General features: G+C 38.1%; 1 protein-coding gene across 15 annotated transcripts in view; it reads left to right on the top strand.

The window, feature by feature from the left end:
* The window catches only part of ERC1 (ELKS/RAB6-interacting/CAST family member 1), a 523885-nt gene that overhangs the window by 391972 nt on the left and 110228 nt on the right, over positions 1-21685 (top strand). For all 15 annotated transcript variants that reach the window (XR_010022659.1, XM_063087326.1, XM_063087318.1 and 12 more), the window contains one exon: positions 9686-9830. Coding sequence is in view for 14 of the 15 variants with exons in the window: in XM_063087326.1 (XP_062943396.1) it covers positions 9686-9830 (145 nt within the window). In the remaining variant the exon portion in view is untranslated. The remainder of the gene's footprint in view (positions 1-9685; positions 9831-21685) is intronic.

The raw sequence follows: 21685 nt of genomic DNA on the forward strand, positions 1-21685 counted from the left end.
GTGTGTGTGTGAATTTATATATTAATTTTTAGCTCCCACCAATAAGTGAGAACATGTGGTATTTCTCTTTCTGTGCCTGACTTGTTTCACTTAATATAATTCTCTCAAGGTCCATCCATGTTGTTGCAAATGGCAGTATTTCATTCGTTTTTATAGCTGAGTAGTATTCCATTGTGTAGATGTACCACATTTTCCGTATCCACTCATCTGATGATGGACATTTGGGCTGGTTCCAAGTCTTGGCTATTGTAAAGAGTGCTGCGATGAACATTGGGGAACAGGTATAGCTTCGACTTGATGATTTCCATTCCTCTGGGTATATTCCCAACAGTGGGATAGCTGGGTCGTATGGTAGATCTATCTGCAATTGTTTGAGGAACCTCCATACCATTTTCCATAGAGGCTGCACCATTTTGCAGTCCCACCAACAATGTATGAGAGTTCCTCTTTCTCCGCAACCTCGCCAGCATTTATCGTTCAGGGTCTTTTGGATTTTAGCCATCCTAACTGGGGTTAGATGGTATCTCAGTGTGGTTTTGATTTGCATTTCCCAGATGCTGAATGATTTTGAGCATTTTTTCATATGTCTGTTGGCCATTTGTATATCTTCCTTAGAGAAATAATGGTATATCTTTTTCATCCCTTCACTTTTAGTCTTTGTGTGTCTCTATATGTGAGATGGGTCTCTTGAAGACAGCATACTTGAGTCTGGCTTTTTAATCCAATCATTCAATCTGTGCCTTTTGAATGGGGAGTTTAATCCATTCACATTCAGGGTGGCTATTGACAGGTATTGTTTAATTCCTGTCATTTAATAGCTTTTTCTTCAGATGTTTTAAATATCTTTTGATCCTTACTCCCCCTTTTATTTCTCTTCTTCAATGTTAGTTTGATATTTGAAGTGGCATGATTTAGCTTCTTGCTCTTTCTCACTGGTATTTTTGTTTTAACAGCTGGTTTTGCTCTTTCTTTTGTATCCGTGACAGTGACATTCATTATTCAGATTCCAGATGCAAGACTCCCCTGAGAATTTCTTGCAGGGCTGGTTGTGTGGTGGTGAACTCCCACAATTTTTGTTTGTCTGGGAAGTACACTATTTCTTCCTCATTTCTGAAGGAGCGCCTTGTTGGGTAGAGAATTCTTGGTTGGCAATTTTTTTCTTTTGGTGTTTTGAATATATCATTCCACTTTCTTCTGGCCTATAGGGTTTCAGTTGAGAAGTCTGCTGTTAGTCTGATGGGGGTTCCCTTATAGGTGACTTGATGCTTTTCTCTTGCTGCTTTTAGAATTCTCTTTGTCTTTGAGCTTTGCAAACTTGACTACAGTGTGTCTTGGAGAGGAACTTTTTGGATTGAATCTGTTTGAGGACCTTTGAGCTTCCTGGATCTGAAGGTCTGCATCTTTCCCTACCCCTTGGAAATTTTCTGTTATTATTTCCTTGAATAGGTTCTCAGTACCTTTTCCTTTCTCCTCCTCTTCTGGAATACCCACAATTTAGATGTTAGAGCACTTTAGGTTGTCTGCTCTCTCTCTTAGATTTTCCTCATTATTTTTATTTCTTTTTTCCTTTTTTTTTTTTTTTTTTTTTTAATCTGCCTGGGTTATTTCAAAAACACCATCTTCAAGATCTGAAGTTCCTTATTCTGCTTGCTCTAACCTGCTGTTTAAGCTCTCTGTTGTGTTTTTTATTTCAATGAATGAATCTTACATTTCTAGGAGTTCTGCTACTTTTTTAAAAAATGTATTAATCTCTTTGCAAATTTCCTCCTTCATATTCTGGATATTTTTTCTTGTTTCCTTGTGTTCTCTAATTGAGCCTTCTTTTATTTCTTCAAGCTTTCCTAAGATCATTGCTCAGAATTCTTTTTCAGACATTTCAAGGATTCCCTGTTCCATGGGATCTGGAATTTGAGCATTACTATATTCCTTTGGTAGTGTCATATCTTCTTATTTGTTTGTAGTTCTACTATTTTTTCATTGATATTTGGTCATCTGGTAGAGGACTTGTTTCTTCTGTTACTCTGGGGTTGGCTATGAGGATAAAAACTTCCTTCTCTATTTGCAGGCTCTACTGGTGACTCTTCTTATATCAGTGTAGTCAAGTGAGTGGCAGGTTGCCTGTAGAGTGGCCCTGGCTGCTACTGTGGTGGTGAACTGTCCTCGTGCTGACAGAAGGTGTGGCAGTATCTATATTACACCACCTTGGCTCCTGTTCTAGCTTTCCATGGCTGTACACTGAGCCCCCGGTGCTGTGCAGGTCTTAAATCACCTTGGTGCCTGCTGAACTATGTGCACTTCCTTTCCCCCTGGGGCCTTAGACTGAGCCCAGGGCCGCACAGGTCTTGGCTCACCTCGGTGGCTCCTGGGATATGGGTGCTTCCCTCCGGGCCTTAGACTGGGCCCCTGTGCTGCAAGGGTCTGATCTCAGCTCACCTTGGCAGCTGCTGCTGTGTTCATTCTTTAGGCAGGCATTCCAGATCATTTCTACTCTGATTCAAAGCTACCTTTTCAGCTCCTGTCTACACTGTTTCCTTTTCCTGTAGAAACCTCTCATCCAGTTATGCCCTGTGTCCTCACATAAGACTGTGCCTTTACACTTGCTGCTTGTCTTATTTCTCTGTGAAAACAGGGCCCATCTCAATTCCCACATCCTTAGCATAAGGTGGTTTCTGTGTCTCCTGTATCACTTCAGCATCTACTGCCATACAGTTTATTGGCACTTATCATTTATTGTCTCATCTCATTAGTTATATTTAAATCTTAGAGTTTAAAAAGGCAGACTTACCACTCAAAACAAAATTACTTATATAATATTTCTGCTAATCTCTTTAAACACCAGTCATGGGAGACTCAGTAATTTTTTAGGCTTTTCAATTCCTAACACTTTCCAACAAATGTTAATATATTAGATGTTTATTTTATAAACTGAAATTTATGTTTTTGTGACTTTCCCTCATTTGGTGTCATTTGTGCCCTCTAGAGAAACAGAGATTCAGTATCCTGTTTCTGCAAAACTACCTTAAAATGTTTGATAACAATGATCATGCTATGTTAGTAAATCTTTTTGGATTAACCTGCCCTTTTATAACCCCACCCTGTCATTTTCTTTTGAATACCCTTTACTTTTTCACTGACTTAAATTATGGTATCTAGCATTGAACCTAGTGTTCCAGTTGTCAGCTGTCTATCTAGAGAAAAAATGCAACTCTTTCTTTAAATGAAATGTAAATTGGCCAAAGGTAGTGGTCTCTCTCTGTTCTTGGTTTCTTTCACGTTTCAAAATTTGACATTTCTTACTCTCTCTGCCTGCTTGCTCACTTAATCTGCTACTGAACTGAAAAAAAAATGGCTTAAAAATACTGTAAAACACAGCTTTCAAAGTAAGTGAAAGCACTGGAACAGCTGGGAAACCACCACAACAGATAGAAATGAAGTCCCAGAATTGGAGGAGCTGTTGATTCAAGATCTATGTAAGGGGCAACTGTGTGCCAGAATTATTCTTTGCACTTGGGATATACCTTAGTGAAAAAAAGAGACAAAAATCCTGCCTTCATGGATCATTTGTATTTCGACTATTTCTAAGCGAAGGCTTTGGGCAAACAATGAGACTAGCAAATAATATCAGAGTATACACAGTACAACCCTAAATAAAACAAGACAAAAATTATAAACTGTTTGGGCACATGTAATGCAAAATTAACAATATTTGAAAGCTTCTGGTTTTTAGACCTATGAACTGAGATTCTAGGAGGAAGATATAAAAAAAAAATTTTTTTTTTAAAGATAGCATTATTCACAGTAGCTAAAACCAATTGCCCATGATGGATGAATGAATAAACAAAATGTATACATACTATGGAATATTATTCAGCCTAGAAACAAGAGATTCTCATACATGCTACAGCATGGATGAACCTTGAAAACATTATGCTAAGTGACATAAGCCAGATACAAAAGGACAAATACGCATGATCCCACTTATGTAAGGTACCTAGAGTAGTCAAACTCATAAAGATGGAAAGTAAATGATGTTTGCTGGGACTGGGGGAGAGAGGGAAGAAATGGGGAATGATTGTTTAATGGGTACAGTGTCAGTTTTGCAAGACAGAAAGAGTTCTGGAGATTGTTTGCACAACAGTGTAAATGTACTTGACACTACTGAGCTGTTTACATAAAAATGGTTAAGATGGTAAACTTTATGTTATATTTTACCACAATTAAAAATATTAATAAAAAATTTTTAAGAAAAATTTTATTGAGGTAAGAAATTGAAAGACCAATAAACTCCTAGGAACATAAAAAAAATGTAAAGAGATAAGACATGAACATACTGTAGTTGGGGAAGCAGACCCTGAAGAATTGAAGGACATTAACAGAGCAAATGCCTATTAATACAATGCAGACTGTGCTGAAAGGAGATGCTCAGTAGAGGTGAATTAGCAGGCAGGTAAGAGCCAGATTTTGAAGAAGAGAAAGCTACAGGCATTACAGGTAGAAAGTGTAACATTAAACCTAAATGAAAACAGATAGAAACTCAATGACAGAGGGTCCTTGGAAGACAGTGAGGAAATGGGTTGAGAAATTGTACGTGGTTTTGAATATTAGGCCATGGCATTTGATGTGGTAACAAACTTGATGAAAGTGACCTCAGAAAAGTAAGACAGTGTATAATGATGGGGAATCAGAGAAGAGGCTTTAAGAATAATATAGGCCCAAGACACGAGTGGTAGTGACTGTGATAGTGACCATGCAGATGCAACGCAGTGGGTTTATTAAAAACTATTAGCAAGGAAGAACCAGCAAGGTTTGAATACTGGCCATGAGAAGCAAAGAAGAAATCAAATTATTTAAATGTTGTCATCCCATGGACCCAGGAATATGGTGGCTCTATTAATATTGTGAAAGAGAAATTTGTTGTGGTGGAAGGAAAAGTTAATTTAGTGTTTGCATTTTACATTAAAAGTACTGTATTTCTGGATATTTAAATAAAGATGACCTAGAAAGGACATAACAACATGTGCAGCGACCAGAGTTTGAGAGATCAGGCATTTCAGTCAGGTTTGCTCACAGAGCCTCACACACAGACTGTGGTATTCACAGAGCTGAATTAAGGTCGTGTATCTACTATACTCTCAGAAGCCTCTGCCAGGGAAGTTGGAGAAAATAGTAATCAGAAGGATTTCTTCAGGAAATGACATAGAAGAGTAGAAGAGATATCCTGGTAGTTTACTACTCATTCTGGATAACTAACAGGCTAAATAACAAATAAAGAAGGAAACAGAATCAAAGGTTTATTAATCCCTCAGTAAGAGATCTAGATTTCAGGTTTATCTTAAAATCGGAGTAAATCAAACTGTGTCTACATGTCCATGACATTAAAATGCCTAAAACTACTGATCTCATTCTTGCTTTCATCCAGTCTTTTCTCGTGTGTTTTCAGGCTTATGTAACTTACGGAGCATGTTATGCAATAATTCCATCTGAAATACTCAGTTGGAAGAAGAGAGAACAGTAAACCTTGATAACACCCCTTTATTCTTACTCCTTTTTCCGTCTATCTTTCTGTGAAACACACTCACATACACAGGACTCATTCTTTGATAGTTCACCACCGTCATTCCAACACTGTTGATAACCTCATCACTGGTGAGAGACGGCTAATGCAGTGGTGGTCTCAGAGAGTAAGGAATGATCTAAAGGATTTCGAGCTCTGTATGCCTTTGATATTTGCCTTCAGTTTCTGAAATTTGCCCAGAAGGGGGAAAGAGACATAGGGGGTGGTCTTACTGATTCCTGAAGCTCAAATGCCACAGCAGAGTACTTTTCAAGACATCTTGATTCTATTAGAATTTGCAGGTCAAAGGGCAGGTTCAAGTGGTCTAGTAGTTTAAAGCACCAGGGATAGAGTGAATAGACCACTGTAATGACTGAAAGTTGGGTTTCTGCTGCTACCTATTCATTATGGTAGTAATAGGGCATGTTAGTCATGCAGTAGACGGTTACTAATCACTTTGAAAGGTTTGATGTCCACATTTTCCTTTTTTTTTTTTTTTTTTTAAACTGAGGAAAAGTCAGGAATGGAACAAGGAGAGTGATCTGGCAGGAAGACCATTGCAGTTCTTATTTTGCTCTGGGCTTGTAGCGTGCATATATTACCTTTCATATTTTACGTGCTTGTATTATTCCCTAGGGGTTCATGGGAACTGTAGTCAGAATGTGCTATACTAACAAATCTCCCTTTTCTTTTGCTTTCTTTATTCTTTTTTTTTTTTTCTTTTGGCAGCTGATGGGTACAGGGATTGAACCCTGGACCTTGGTGTTATCAGCGCCATGCTCTAACCGACTGAGCAACTGGCCAGCCGAGTCTCCCTTTTCTATGGATAGTCTTTAGTTAGTTAAGCCTTCAAAGTCAATGACTAATCCCCATTAAGGTTCAATTTCTTTAAAATATCCATATTAGTATTAGAATAGGTGACTTCTAGATCTCAAGCCATTGATTTTGATTAAAAAGGAATTATGTCTGGTAATTTTAACTTTCTTTTTTACAGTTTTCTGTATCTTTCTGTTTTTCTTCAATGAATGTGCTATTACTTATATTAAAAAATATCTTTTTTACAAAGAAGCAATTTTATCGAGTAGGCAGCTCCTGATGTAAGATTCTTTTTGCAATTTCCTTTTTTTTTTCCTGCTCTGAATTTCACTCCCTCAAAAAGCAGCATGTTCTTAACAAAATTTTTTAGACACTTTAGAGTGTACTGTGTAAAACTTAACCATGTAAGTTCAACTATACCACACGGTCTTTTCTATCACATTTATTAGAGAAACAACAGTTTTTCTTATTCCCAAAATGTTATGGCTGTTACTGTTAACTAGCTTCCACATTCTTGCCTATCCTCCAAATTTTTTTCAAGAGGTTGTTCTCTCCCGTAGTATCAATTTCAAATTTGCCAAAATTGTAACCAAGGGAACAATTCTATCACTGTCCCTATCCAAAAATAAAGGACAAACCTAAGAGCTAATATACCCATAAAAGATATTGACATTACCCATACTTTACATGTACGGTATATAATCAAAATATTTTATTCTCTTGACTACGAATTGCCCTTTTTAGTCACATACACATGTAGAAATTAATATCAAGAGTATACTTTTCAGATGGAAAGAACAAAGGAATGATAATCTGTTAGGGAATTTTTAGAGTATGAAAGCCATGGGTGTGGGAGGAAAGTTTGATTCTGTGTAGCTCATAGCATGTTATCAGCACTCGGTATCAATAAATAGCATCAGTGACATAATAAAATCTCTGTCTGAATTGTGTGTAAAAAATTTTAAAGACTTCAAATTATATATCTCATTAAAAAGACATTATTCCGGTGGCTCAGACTTCATTGCCACATGCTTTAAATTTTTGAAATTTGAAATCTAAACTGTCACTTGTTATATTGCGATTTGGGTATTTGACATTTTACCCCAGAGATTAACTGGCCAACCACACTGTTTATGAGAGAGTTTGGAATTCAGTCAAAATGTAAAATAATTTTTACTATTTCGTGTTATGATGCTTTCCGTAAGCACAGAATAGAACTCTAAACCTGTCACCTTTCTATTTTGCAGTCAGGAAAGTTGTTGGTGACTCAGTCTATAGAGTAATTTATCTTCATTCATCTTCAGCTATTTGCCTGCTATACGTGAGCGATTATGACTATTGGTGCGCAGAAGTGCAGCCACCTTACTGAAAAAGCACACTTCTTGTTCTAGCTCTGTCAGTCTTTTTGAGCTTCCCAAAAAGGAACAGATGACAGCAATCAACAGGAAACTATGCATAGTTAGACCATCTTGAACTCCTTCACCTTAGGCTCATTTCACCACTTAACATATTTTTTTCAAGTGGTCAGCAGATATATTTAGACTGCCGTTATCCCTTTGGTGTTGACTGGAGCCTCACGGTGTAAGCCATCTGCCATTTCTTAAAAGTACATAGAGTGTACGGACAGTGGAAAGTGATACTGGGGTCGATGAGAATCTTCTCTCCTTTTCCAGCAACGAAAACTAGTTAAACAAGTCTTCTTTTCAGTGATATAAACTGATCTATATCTCCAATTGTGTTAGTATTGCTTGCTCAGAGTTCAGTATACCTACCCATTCAGGATAAGAATATCTGTTAGAATATTTAAGCCATAGTTTTCCAGTTTGTGGCTAAACTAAAACTCTTCCGTATGATTGCTGTTGAAGCTTAATCTTAACAAAAGACTGAAGCAAGGTTAAACTTGGGCGGTGCATTCTCAGATTCAGCAGTTCCTCAGGTCAAAAGCTCAGGCCCACATTGTTGGGGGGGAGGGGGGAGGGAGAAGGGAGGGAGGTTTTGGTGACGGGGAGCAATAATCAGCCACAATGTATATCGACAAAATAAAAATTAAAAAAATAAAATAAAATAAATAAAAAAATAAAGTACTAGCTGGTATCATTTCAAAAAAAAAAAAAAAAAAAAAGCTCAGGCCCTTCCATGTTTCCTGTAAATCAAATCTGTCTTCTTACATAAAAGATGAGCTACTGAGGAATGCATTTCAGACTATGAGACTAATTGTTGACTACTTCATTCTGATTCTTTTGTAAATTTCTTATGTCCACCCTCCCTACTAAATCCACCTTCTTTTGCTTTTGGACATGAACCATAAAGTAGTTAGCTGAACCTCAAGGAGTCTGTAAAGTATAAATTACTGTTTCAAAGTTTGCAGATCATTGCCACTAAAGCCACAACTACAAACTTATGTACATTGATGAGATAAAAAGAATTATCAATGTTCAGAATGCCCCAGGAACAAAGGCTGTGTTTCTAAATCCAACATACTAAAGTTTACAATTTGTAATCCACTTTATACGTGAAAATGTTTTCAGTGTCAGTAATGCTTAAGTTTGCCTGGAAGCTGCAGAATACACATTTACCAAAAGAATGGGTTAAATGGATGAAGTGTATGGGTGACAGGATTATTCCTACTTAAAAAAAAAAAAGTTACTTTGTTTACTTTTAGAGTTTCACTACAACTATATCTAGGAACTCTTTTTAAAACTATAAAGTGAAACAATAAGTTGTTATATGGTTTTTTAAAAGGTTAAATATATTTTTAAATTTCATTTTATTGTGGCAAGAACACTTGGCTTGAGATCTATCTTCCTAAACTTTGCAGCGTACAGTACATACAGTCTTGTTAACTACAGGGACAGTGTTGTACAGCGTATCTCTAGAATTTACTCATCTTGCATAACTGATACTTTATGCCCATTGGTTAGCAACTCCCCATTTCCCCAGCCCCCAGCCCCTTGGCAAAAAGGGGACAGCTCAAAAAGACTGACACTGTTCTGCTCTCTGATTCTGTGAGTTTGATACACCTCATGTAAGTGGATTCATGCAGTATTTGTCTTTCAGTGACTGGCTTATTTCACTCAGCATAATGTAGGAACTCTTTATTAAGATGGCAATATGACAACATGATGAAGACAGAAATCCCAGTCAGAAAAACCTGAATGGGCATGGTCCTGGCGGCACCACTTACTCCCAATGTGAATTTGGGCAAGCTATATGAACTCTCTCAGCTGAAGTTTCATCACCCAAAAAATAGGGGTAATAATAATGACAACTTCAAAGAATTGTTATAAGAGTTTTGGTGTTTTCTTTCTTTTTCAGGCAAGAAGCCCTTTTGGCTGCCATTAGTGAAAAAGATGCCAATATAGCTCTTTTGGAGCTTTCATCCTCTAAGAAAAAGACCCAAGAGGAAGTGGCTGCACTAAAGCGTGAGAAGGATCGTCTGGTGCAACAGCTCAAACAGCAGGTATTACTAAATGCCAGGGAATATCCCATAAAGCAGTGCCGGTGCAACCAGCTGCCACACTGTCCTCTACACGTCTTAGACCACCTGTGTGTTAAGATATCATGTTTCATATAAGATAGCTGATAATTTCATCCAGTTAATTTTCATAATTAGAGGATTTTATCTTTACAAATCTGCAGCTGTGTCTAGGACATGCAGAGTATTCTTGGTAAGAGCCTTGGTGTAGAAGATGCCACCATGAGTCTTCTATGGGAATGTTTTGTAACTTTGTACAGTGGATGGCAGAAATTAGTGAAAATCTGCCCATGTAAAATGAAAAAGACTTAATTTTTTTACATCCACTCAGATTCCTATTACAGCAGCCACTAAAGATAGTTTTATTAAAAGATTTGCAGTTATTCATTGTTGGGTAAGTTCTGAAGGTAAGAGCAAAGTTTTGACCTTTTCTCTTCTAACCAAACCCCTTACAAAATTTAATGCTTAGTGTTCAAGGTAAGGCCTTTCATCTGTGAAAATAAAAGCTAAAAATTTCCCCTTTGATGCTAGTTGCAAAACAATGTGAATGTATTTAACAGACAGGACCAGACTCTTAAAAATGGTTAAAAAGGTAAATTTTTATGTATGATTATTTTACCACAATAGAAAAATGGAGGGAAATTTCCCTTTTGAAAATAAGGAGAAAGATGAATTTTAAAATCTCGGTGCCCTGCTTTAACTTGAATGCTCTTCACTGATCATTCCTGTACTGTTTGTATGCAGTGTCCACAATCCTGTCCCCAGTGTCATTTCCCACATTCCCAGTCACACTTTTTATACTTTTTCGCTGCCCACATTTGCTCTTCTGCTTCAAGTAATGAAACTGGAAAAGAACTTTTCAAGTGAAGAAATTTCTTCTTTTCCATTTTGGGAGATCAATCATCAACTGATAGTATTTTGGCATAATTATGTACACATTAACAATCAATATTTTTATAACAACGATATTTTCTCTGTAGATCAATATTAAAACTGCTTAAAAATAGACTTTATATTTATTTATGTGGCAGACTTTGCTAAGATAATACCTCAGGATGTCCCTTTTCTACAGTATAGATACTTGACTAGCAAAAAGTAACTCATTGCTCATTTTAAAGTGAAAGAAAATTTTTACAGTGTCTGAAATAATTTTGAAAAACAAGAGGATATCATCCAATATCTGAATGCATATTAAGTAAAATAGGAAGAATGTGCTTATTAAAGACATCTGTCAAGTAGTTGAAACTGAAATTTGGCATACCAAAGCTGATAATATGAAATAGGAGGGTATTATTAAAGAAATGAGTTCACTGGTTTGTGAGTATATATTTAGCAATATCAGTTCTCTTAGGAAGGTAGGCCTGAATATTATAGGCAGATGATTTAAGTAGTTTATGGTCCTTCACACCATAAGACACCAAATGGAATCGAATGTCTGGTAGACCAGACTACTGTATCTCATTCACTGTGGCTTTTGATTACTTGACTGTCAAGATTACTCATATGTTTTCATTAGGTGAAATTTAAGAAAATTAAGCTATGTGCTTATAACCTTAGAAATGAGTTGCTAAAAAATTCTGTCTCTGTATCTAACTATATGCCCTGACTATTCTATAGTGATGTGCCCTATGTAAAGAGAAAAATAATACAGTTCTCAACAGTCCTATCTACAGTCCCTTCCTGTGCCCCTTCCATGTAAAGTTTCACATTCCTGCCATCTCAAAATGTACCTGGGATGCTGTGAGCAAGAAAGAAGGAGTCCTGCCAAAGACATTTTGATTCTTTAATTCCTCCAAGTGTATGTACTAATTTTTGGACAAGAAAGAGGCCTTTTGGAAAGAGGGTATGGCATCAATATTGTTTTAATTTAAAGCTTCTAGTCTTTGAGTTGCTGGAATGTGCCTCAATGTAAAGGCCATTTCCTAACAGGTGAGTAGTCAGCATCAACCAGGCCTCTCGTACATGGAGCTTCCCCTGCTCGATAGTCTCTTGGCATTCACATGTGGTTTCTATCATCAGAAACATGAAGCAATGAGGGATATACAAATTTGCGGTCACCCTCTGATAATGGTCCCAATTGACTTACCTCTCCCTGCCAGGGTCATTTGTCACCTTGACTCATTCATAGCAAAGCAGTACTTGGAGAGTCTGCATCAGAGGAAGGGGCCAGGGCTGATAAAAAATAAAATAAAAGCTAAAGATTGTCTAACAAACTCCAGGTATGTTGTGGTGTGTACCAACCAGTGTGTTCAGAGTGTAAGTGATGAAGAAGCCCCTGCTGTGATTGTCAGGCACCTGCGCACGATTTAATGTGAACTTAGAGCCCTGGAAAGCGTTAATACAATCTGTTTAGCCACCAGGGCTGTCACAAGATGGCCTTTCTCTCAGCATTATTTTCTTCTTTCCTCCCCCAAGTTTTACAACCTCCATGTTACATTTGCTATTAGTGTATAATCTGGCTTTGTCCTTGTGTGTGCTGTATGGATGTGTCACAGACAGGTCGAACTTTTCAAGACAGGTTAGAATGTTTTTTCTGTTTTTATACATCAAGAAGTTTTATATGTCACTTTATAAGAGTAAAAGCCTAAATTGATTTGGTTTGGATCTAGACAATCTCATTTATGACTACAGTTTTGTAATCCTCTGCATAGGATTGTCAGCCAATGTGTTCTTTTATTCCAGTATTTTCTAGGAATGAGGGATGAGAAGACACAGTAATTGTCTTAAAGAAGCTCACAGTCTCATGCTTAAAACATTAGTTGTTCTAAACATTTGGCAGAACCATGCAGAGGTCATCCAAACGTTACATGATTTATTTGCCTGTTCATTTCAGATTCATTGAGCATCTGCTATGTGCCAGATACAGTATTAATGGAAAACAAATGTCTTTCTTCCTAGAAATATCCTGGCAGAGAGCTAATAAGACCAAAGTTGTATCTCTATCTACCCCCATTACCAGTTAGACACACTACTCCTTTGAGATTCATGTTCCTCATTGATGAACTCAGGATAACATTACCTTCCTCGCAGTGTTGGTGTGAAATTAAGTAGATGTATTAGTCAGTTTTCTCTTATAACAGAATACCTGAAACTAGTAATTTGTAAGAAACGAAATTTATTTCTCTTAGTTTTGGAGACTGGGAAGTCCAAGGTCCATGGGACACATCTGGAAGGGCTTTCTTCCTGGGGATGCTCTACAGAGTCCCATGGCGATGTAGGTGTCACATGGCCAGGAAGGGGAGGAGCTCATTTGCTCTCCTTTTGTAAAGCCACCAGTCCACAACCACGACAATCCATTAAGCCATTAACCCATTAATCCATGAATGGATTAATCCATTCACAATCCTGTCACTTCTTAAAGGCCCCACCTTTTGAATACCATATTGGGGCTTAAGTTCCAACATGAGCTATAGAGGGGACAAACATTCAGACCATAGCAATAAGATAGTAAACCTAAAGTGCTTAGAACCCTGCTTCTGTTTCCTTTCAGAGATCCCTGTTCTACAGTGAGAACTGTGCCACAGGTGATACATGTTACTTTGAGGGAGGGGGAATTTCAGTAACCGTGACTCTCGGTCATCTCAGGCAGCTTTGTTCAATGTTCAGTGTGACCATAGTGTTCAGAATTAGATAACTAGCACATACTGTTCCACTCCTCTGAGGAAAAACATATTTCCCAGAGCAGTTAGGGAAAGGGGCAGTGGTACTTTTATCCTTTCTTTTTTCTACCTGTTCTTTTTAATGATAGGACTATAATATAGAATTTTTTTTTTAAATTCAAAATTCTAATATGCCTCTCTTAAATCTTACATTTTCATCATTGAAGACCATCCTTTAAATGCCCATCTTCTCAACACTAGGAAAATGATAACTACCAAAAATACATCCCATCTTACTTACTGTCTAGTTCTGTGATTTTCCACTATTACATGCCTGTTCCTTACATCCCCAACTAGTATAGCTTTTCAAAATATGTGAAAATAGAATAATGACAGAAATGGCAGCCACTTATCAATTGACTGTAATATGCTAGGCACAGGTGCTTTAAATGCATCGGATCTGATCTTCACCGCAACTCTGGGTATATTATCTTCATTATATAGATGAAGCACCTAAGACCGAAAAAGGTTAAATTTCTTGGCTAAACTTCCATGAAGACTAAGTGGTGGAGCCGGAATTAGAACTAATTCTTTTCGTACTCTTACCATCTTATGTGGAAATTCCAAATGGCGATTTAGAAAGATTGCACTGGAATTAGAATAATACAAACAATGCTTTTTCATGTTTTTATGATACTCACTTGTTTCCCTGAGAGACAGGAAATTTTTTTATACTCCAACTCCTCCCCTCTTTGTCTGTGAAGAACCTGAAACAAAAAACAGTGGATTTTTTTCTGTCTTACAAATGCAATATGAACTACAAAACAACAGTGAAGTATAATCCCCTTCTTTTGTGTCTTTAGAGAGGGCAGTATCCTATCAGAACTAAACCTGCTGGGGTTCTGGAGTAAGTGCCCAGCAATGCTTCACAATCTACCCACTTCAAGCTGTCTGCAAACCCCTCCTAAAAGCACCAACCAACCTCCTAGAAGCTTTCCTTTGATTTATTGACCACCTGAAGTATATGAAGGCTTTTCAGATTCAGAGTGATTGTAGAGGAGAGTTTGATCTCCTGGATCCCTGACGTATGGGTTGTGAAGAGATGTCCTAACCTAGTAGCTAATCAGAAGGTAGCCTGTGTGGATAGTCTGTTTGGACTTTGCATGGCATTAAAAGAAACATCCACTTAGGTTCTGATTCCCCTAAACCTTCATCACCTATGTATATGACATATGTGAAATGAGGGGTTATTGCAATCTCCTTCTGAGGGCAGCTAGTCAGAATAGTCATTTCAGGGTCCTGTGGGTTCAAAACTGTTGTTCTTAAAGACTATTTAGCTGACCACCCACTTGAAATCCAGACCGTGTTAATTTAGTTGCCTTTCAGGATGAGTTGCTTTTTAGAGGAAACAAAAACTATAGCACTGTTATGCTTTTTCAAAACAATCTGAAAGAACCGTCTCTAAAGTATTAATTTTTCATAATTACCATTTACTCTGGAAACTTAGCACTCAATGATGGCATTAACTATGAACTTTTAAACTTTTAGTTCCATAGGTGAATTGAATGCTCTACTTCTGTAATAGGATAATGCTGAATGAGGGCCAAAAAAGATAAATAAATGAATCAATTCAGTCATAATGAGAAGCCAGAATTTTGACTGGTTAATTTTTTTTAATTAATAGCTTCTTCTGTATAACATCACCTAACATGTTTTAGGTTTTAACCCTGTCTTCTCAAATACGAATTTGTCAGATTCATAATTTATAATGAAAGTTATTGTCAACATTAATCCTGTGATTCTTTATACCCACTGTACTCTAATTTTCCTCTAGGACCTGAACTATTCTCATTGACGAGATAGTAAGGCAACTATGAGGAAATGTACTCTAAGGTGATACTGACATTAAAAATACAGTTGAGTTTAAGAAAATCTTTATAAAGTCATGATGGCCTCACGTCTTTTATTTATACAATCTTAGTTGGCTACCTGTAATGATGAGTATTTATGTACCCTCTTTGTTTTATTTATAGAATTTGTCATCATTTTATAAGATCTCCTGTAAGGAAAACAGATTGATAGTATAGTTCCTTTTCACAGAAGATAAAATCAAGGCACTAATCGGCTAACAGCACAAATCAGCCATAAGTATCAGAGGTTTGTAGGAAGAGTAGACCTGTACTTTTGCATCACCTGCACTGCCATATCAGCAGTCTTGATTGGAACTCTGGGGCTGGTTAATTCTAGACTCAACCTTCTAAGCACATCTCTGCTGTCCAGGACCCTACTCGGGAGCCACACCCTTTGCTGTTAATAAAGACTTCCAGACTTTCTTCTAAATTCATTTAGCAACATTCACCAATTATTATTTAGTGTTTACTGTATGCCAGGCCCTCTTCTGGCTGCTGGTGATATAGGGGAAAGCAAAACAAATACAGCCCAAGGACCACCCTTTATTGCAAACTCAGCTATTTATCCAGAATTTCTAAATATTGTGTCACACAACGGTTTTTAGGTCATCTAGTCTAACAAAGAAGCTATACTTCATTCATATTATACAAAAAAACTGAGCAAAAAATATTTATCAATAATTTTTCACAAAATCACAGATTGCTCGATCTCTCATTTTAAGAGTCCTGAACTGATTTTAATTTGTCCCTATTTCATATTCTCTGAACAAATTGTCAGTTTCCAGTATGCTCAGTAGAAGAATTATCAATGGACTAAGGATAGCTAAACTGAGTAGGCCTGAAGAATCATAAGTGATGTGTCCACGGCTACAAAAAGAGTATCATCTCTGTCCTGTTCCTACTTGGGAAATTCGAAGATAAATTGGATAGTGTCATCAAAGACAGCCAAGCTCTTCTTGAGAAGAGTAGTATCTAAGTGCAAAGGTGTGTGATGTGTTAAGGTCTCCTGGTGCATTTGCTGCAGAAAGGTGTCTGTCACTTGGGGAAGGTGTCTGATTGTCAAGCAGATACAAATCCCGAGAGCTCAGTTGACCAGAGCCTGCTCCCATCTCTTTGCTTTTCCTTTTTGCTATTCCAGGCTGAACATCACCTTTCTGTTCACATGGTCTTCATCCAATTGTCTCAATTCTACTTCCTTAATGTTACCCCAGGTAACCCTGGTTGGCATTGGGGATGCTCTGATACTCTTCAGTCAAGCATTTTTGTGTATTTTCTTAGTTTTCTGTTGTGTTGTGTGTATTTTATTTGTGTCATCTTCACACGACCACTTTGTTTCCCTAATCTCTGAGCTCTTGGTGGAAAGGGGGTATTTCACTGTTGCCCCAAGCATTTTCAGTAGGTACAGTATGAAAAAATAACTTAAGTGAGCAATATTTTAAGCAACCGTCTTTTATTAATTTCGGTCCACTCTCTAGCTGACAGTTTTTAGTGTGTCTCAAGGAACTGCATATGTCACATGTGATACCTTGTATGGTATCTTTACTCTTATATACTGCTTCATCGCTAAAGCTAAGTACTCCGACAGTTGCTGATTAGGTCCAGGAACCCGACCTCTGCATTGGATTGGCACTTTCTGCAATCTAGCAGACATCCTAGCACACATTCACCCATCTGTAAAACCATTGGCACACGCTTTCAGACTTTTCCTCATCCCTGTTAGTGTGCTGGTCACCGTAGTAACAGCGTTCAGTGCTCTGTCCACATATCCTGCTCAGAGGCGATTTGTCTGTCCTGTAATATGGACTTACTTTCTTTTGATTCCTTTATTTCGGATTATTTTGTTAATGAATAGATTATGTGTATAGTTGGTGCCTGTCTTATTTTTACTTTAGACCTTTTTTTCTCACATGGTAGAGCTGGCCATTGGCCCACCTTTAAACAAGTGTTTATCATCTGCCTTTTCCCCCTTGTGGCGTTGGAGGCTGCTGCCTGTCATGGTGGCGTGCTGCCTAACCCTGCAGTCATGACTGAGAGCACTGCTCGCATCACAGCCACTCCAGGCACTTGGAGCTCTCCACACACGTCACCTCTACACCAAAGTTTCTCTTGCATATTTATGATACTAAGAATACCTTTTTTGTTTGGAACTAGAGTCATAACAACAACAAAATATTGTAATTTGTTCCAACTCTGGCCTTGGTACACTGGTCTTTTAATTACAGCCTCTGTGAAAGAAAATACATTTTTAATATTGATTCTTCCCTAGCCAAGCTCAACTCATTTTACTTGTTTGTTTGCTTGCTTGCAGCTGGCCAGTATGGGGGTCTGAACCTGTGACCCTGGTGTTGTAAGGCTGCACTATAACCAACTGAGCTAACCTGCCAGCCCCATTTTACTTATTTGAAATGTGTCCTCCTTTACTTATCTCAAAGTTTACAGAAAAGAATGTAAATGTAGTGTTTTGTGTATGAAAAATGTGATTTGTTCTTATTTACTAAGTTTTGGGAAGAACTGGTTCAACATTGTTCTAAAGAATGAAAATATGAGTCAGATATTAAAAAAAAAAAAAAGAAAGCTCAGATTTGATTTTTAAATTATTAGCTCCAGCCCTGACCCACCCATTGGAACGGCATTTAGGATCACCAGGTAGGAGCATAATAAATGATTGGATAATTACGTGTCAAACTTATTGTCGGCTCTCTGTAGTACACATAGGCTGTTTCTGAACAGAGCTAAAATAGTGTGAAGAAAAGCTAACAGTCCGCTAACGTGAACCCAGTCTGATGAAAGTCACCATTTTCAATTTGTCATTCTCTTGTATGAAAAATCCTTCTAACTAGCCAAGAAAATAGACATTTCTGTAGGCTACTTACTCATTTAAAGCCTTTTCTTTCTGAATTAAATTCTTGATGGAAGTTTGTTGCCAATAAGAATAATGGAGAATCAACCTTTAAAGCCATAAAAATAATGTATAATCTTGAATTGTCATCATCTTGCGTATTAGTGGTGAGCCAGAGGAAGAGACATGTCTTGTCATTTTCATTAGCTGTTTCCTACAAGCAATCCTCCCTTCCTTTTCTCTCCCCTTCTTTATGACTCAACAGAGGACTAAATATTCTCATAGAGGCAGGAAATTAAGACTCTTAAAATTTAAGGCATATGAGGGTACAGTGTACCTTGTTGACTGTTATGGCACCTGGACCTTCAGATGACATCTTGAAATAAACTGCCTAGTTCAGGTATTCTTTACCTATGATTCCTATTGGGGACTTCACGATTTTGACAAATATGCTATCAAAGGGAAGCGCATCATAACGAATCATTATTTTCAGGCTAAATATTGACTAATTTAAATATATTGTGTGTATTTTGGTCTAATTTTTCACTTTCAATTTGTTACTATAATACACATAGGGAGGTTTTAAAAAAAAAAATCTATCTTTTAGATTTAAGCGTTGTTTGTAAATTCCCATAAACATGTAAAAGGACCAAGCTAAGCTGTCTTTCAGGTGGCCCCATCAGTGTATTTCCTGTCACATTTTACTTTAAGCAGCAAGAAGCAGCCAGGCCACACCTTCAGCCCTCTGGCTGGAAGTCCCCTTAACTAGATCGCTCAGTTCATTAGGTACGTTTTCTACTTTCCACATGACTGCAGGTGAAGTCGTTGCTAAAGTTTTGGTATTAGATAACAAGTTCATGTTCAGTAACATGTTCATGTTTCTCTTTAACATCCATTGGCAGCCTCCAAAAGCCCATATTTTTTTACTAACAGTCTATTCAAGGCTCTTTAGATTTTTACTGAAATCACTCTCTTCAAAATCTTTCCAGCTTCCAGCTTCTGCTCACAGCCCAATTCCAAAGCCACTTTCACATTTAAAATTTTTATAATAGCATTACCCCATTCCCAGTCACCAAAACCTATTACTTATCTATTACTGCATAAAAATTATCCTAAATTTAGTGGTTTAAGACAATAACTATTTATTATGTCTTGCAGTTTCTGAGGGTCGGGAACCTGGCAGTAGCTTAGCAGTTGGTTCTGACTCAGGGTCCCTATGAGTTTGCAGTCGGTCTGTTGACTAGGTCTACAGTCATCTGAAGTCTTGACTGGGGCTGGAGGATCCACTTCCAAATTCACTCATGTGGCTCTTGGGTCTTTACCACACGGGCTTGTCTGTAGGATTACTTAGGACATGGCAGCTGGCTTCCCCGTGCACAGGTGACCCAAGAGAGAGGAAGAGAGCAGCCGAGATGGAATTTGCAGGGTCTTTTATAGCCTAACCCTAGAAGTGAAATATCATCAGTTCTCCCTTATTCTATGGATCACTCAGACCAGCCTTGTACGGTGTGAGAGGGGCAGCACAGCATTGTGAATAACTGAGGAGCGGATCGTTCCAGGCCATCTTAGAGGCCACAGCAAGTGAGTAAGTAAACAATTGGTGGTGTACGTATGCAATGAAATACTGCTCAGCAATGAAAATAAGTGAACTACAAACACACACAACAATGTGGATGAGTCCCAAAAACGTGCTGACTGAAGAATCAAGACACAGATGAGCACGTGCAGCATGATTTCATGTTTGTGCCACCTGGAGAAGGTGGTGGCAGCCTGTGGTGTGGGAGGCAGATGAGCTTGTTCTGTCTTCTCCTCCCTCCTCAGTGTGAGGGGCCAGTGGTGGGAAGGGGACAAGTTCCATCCTCTTTCACTCCTCTTCTTTCTTCTCTGGTTTTAGGGCCCTCTGACCCTGTTTCTCTGGCCAACATCGACCCCCTTGGGGTGGAGCAGCAGCCAAAAGACACAAAACTGGCTGCTTTCCAAAATGTCACTTGACCCACAGGAAGCTCATGCATCCTTGCCCTGCCAAGTGGTGAGCGTGTGTACGCCACCTCAGTGCTTCTTTGTCCATCCTGTCATCTGTCTCCAGTTCTCTTTCCTCCTTCTCAGATAAGCGCGAGGCAAATCGATGAGTCTGATGCCCGAGTAGATGCCAAACAGAGGAACAAGATGCCAGTCTCCTTTCCTTGTACTCACACCCCATCTTTAGGAGTGGTTCTCTTTGAGCCCCTCTCACTTAGCTTAGGCAAAGGGGACCCTCTTGTGGATGAACATATACTGCCCACATGAAGATTCCTTCTACCAGTCTTAGCATCAGAACGAAGGCCTGTGCTGAGGTACTGGACTGGTGGCACTAGTGCCCATTCTGCCACTTCTTACCAAGCTGCTTTATAATGTGGGTGCTTAGCTCTTCTTCGTCACCAGCTTTGGGCCCTGGTCACCAATTCTGGAACAACTAGAAAAGCCCACACATCATATTATTAAAACTAGTTTAAAAGTGATATTTAGAATTGGAGAGAGAACACTAAAACTATTTTACATTCTATATGAGAACAGTGGTAAAGCCACAAAGAGCTCCGGAGTGTTAGTGAATAAAGAGAAAATTAAATAGCAGTGTTAAAGGAGCTTGAGTGCTGCAGAAGCTGGGGAAAGTAAAATGTTGTAGACATCTATCCATCTCACTAAGCAGTTTAAATTCTTGATAACGAGACCAGCCTCTGAGAGCATTCATGTATCCGTTTGCTTTATATGTGAATCCATACATTTTTAGGGCAGGGTACCCTTTACATGATTGAGCAGATGTTCCTCAGAGAACGTTCATGACAGGCACTGCTGGAGGCGCCTTTCATGTTGTACGTGACAGTGCCAACGTCCTCTGTATTTACTGCATATGCACATACGTCAGCCTCTCTGCTCTCTTGTATGACATTATCTCCTGAATGGTCACTATTATTTCATTATCATAGAAAGTGAAAACCTTCTGTCTAGTCAGAATATACAATATTCAGAAGTAGACAGACAATTACAATTCAATCTGTATTTAATGATTCAACAGCCCTTATTGACTTGGTCAGATAAAAATGTTAACCTTTTTATAATTTTTCTATCTTTCTTCGATTCTAGATTTTGGTATATTGACTATTCTGTATATCTAATTCTTCCTGTAAACCACTACAAACATTAAGATCATTTGCAGTTGAGTATTCCTTATCCGAAATGCTTGGGACCGGAAGTGTTTCAGATTTCAGATTTTTTCAGATTTGGAATATTTTCATTGTACTTACTGGTTCAACTTCCCTAATCCAAAAATGTGAAATCCAAAATGTTCCAATGAGCATTTCCTTTGAGCATCATATCTATATTCAGGAAGTTTCAGATTTGGGAGCTGAAATTTCAGATTTCAGATTTTTGGATTAGGGATACTCAGCCCGTAGATTGTTAAAGGAACTGAATGCAAAGCATTTTCCATTCACTGTCCTCACTTCAGTAGTTGCC

Source organism: Cynocephalus volans, chromosome 1 (genome assembly GCF_027409185.1).
Source record: "Cynocephalus volans isolate mCynVol1 chromosome 1, mCynVol1.pri, whole genome shotgun sequence".
NCBI classification, from domain to species: domain Eukaryota; kingdom Metazoa; phylum Chordata; class Mammalia; order Dermoptera; family Cynocephalidae; genus Cynocephalus; species Cynocephalus volans.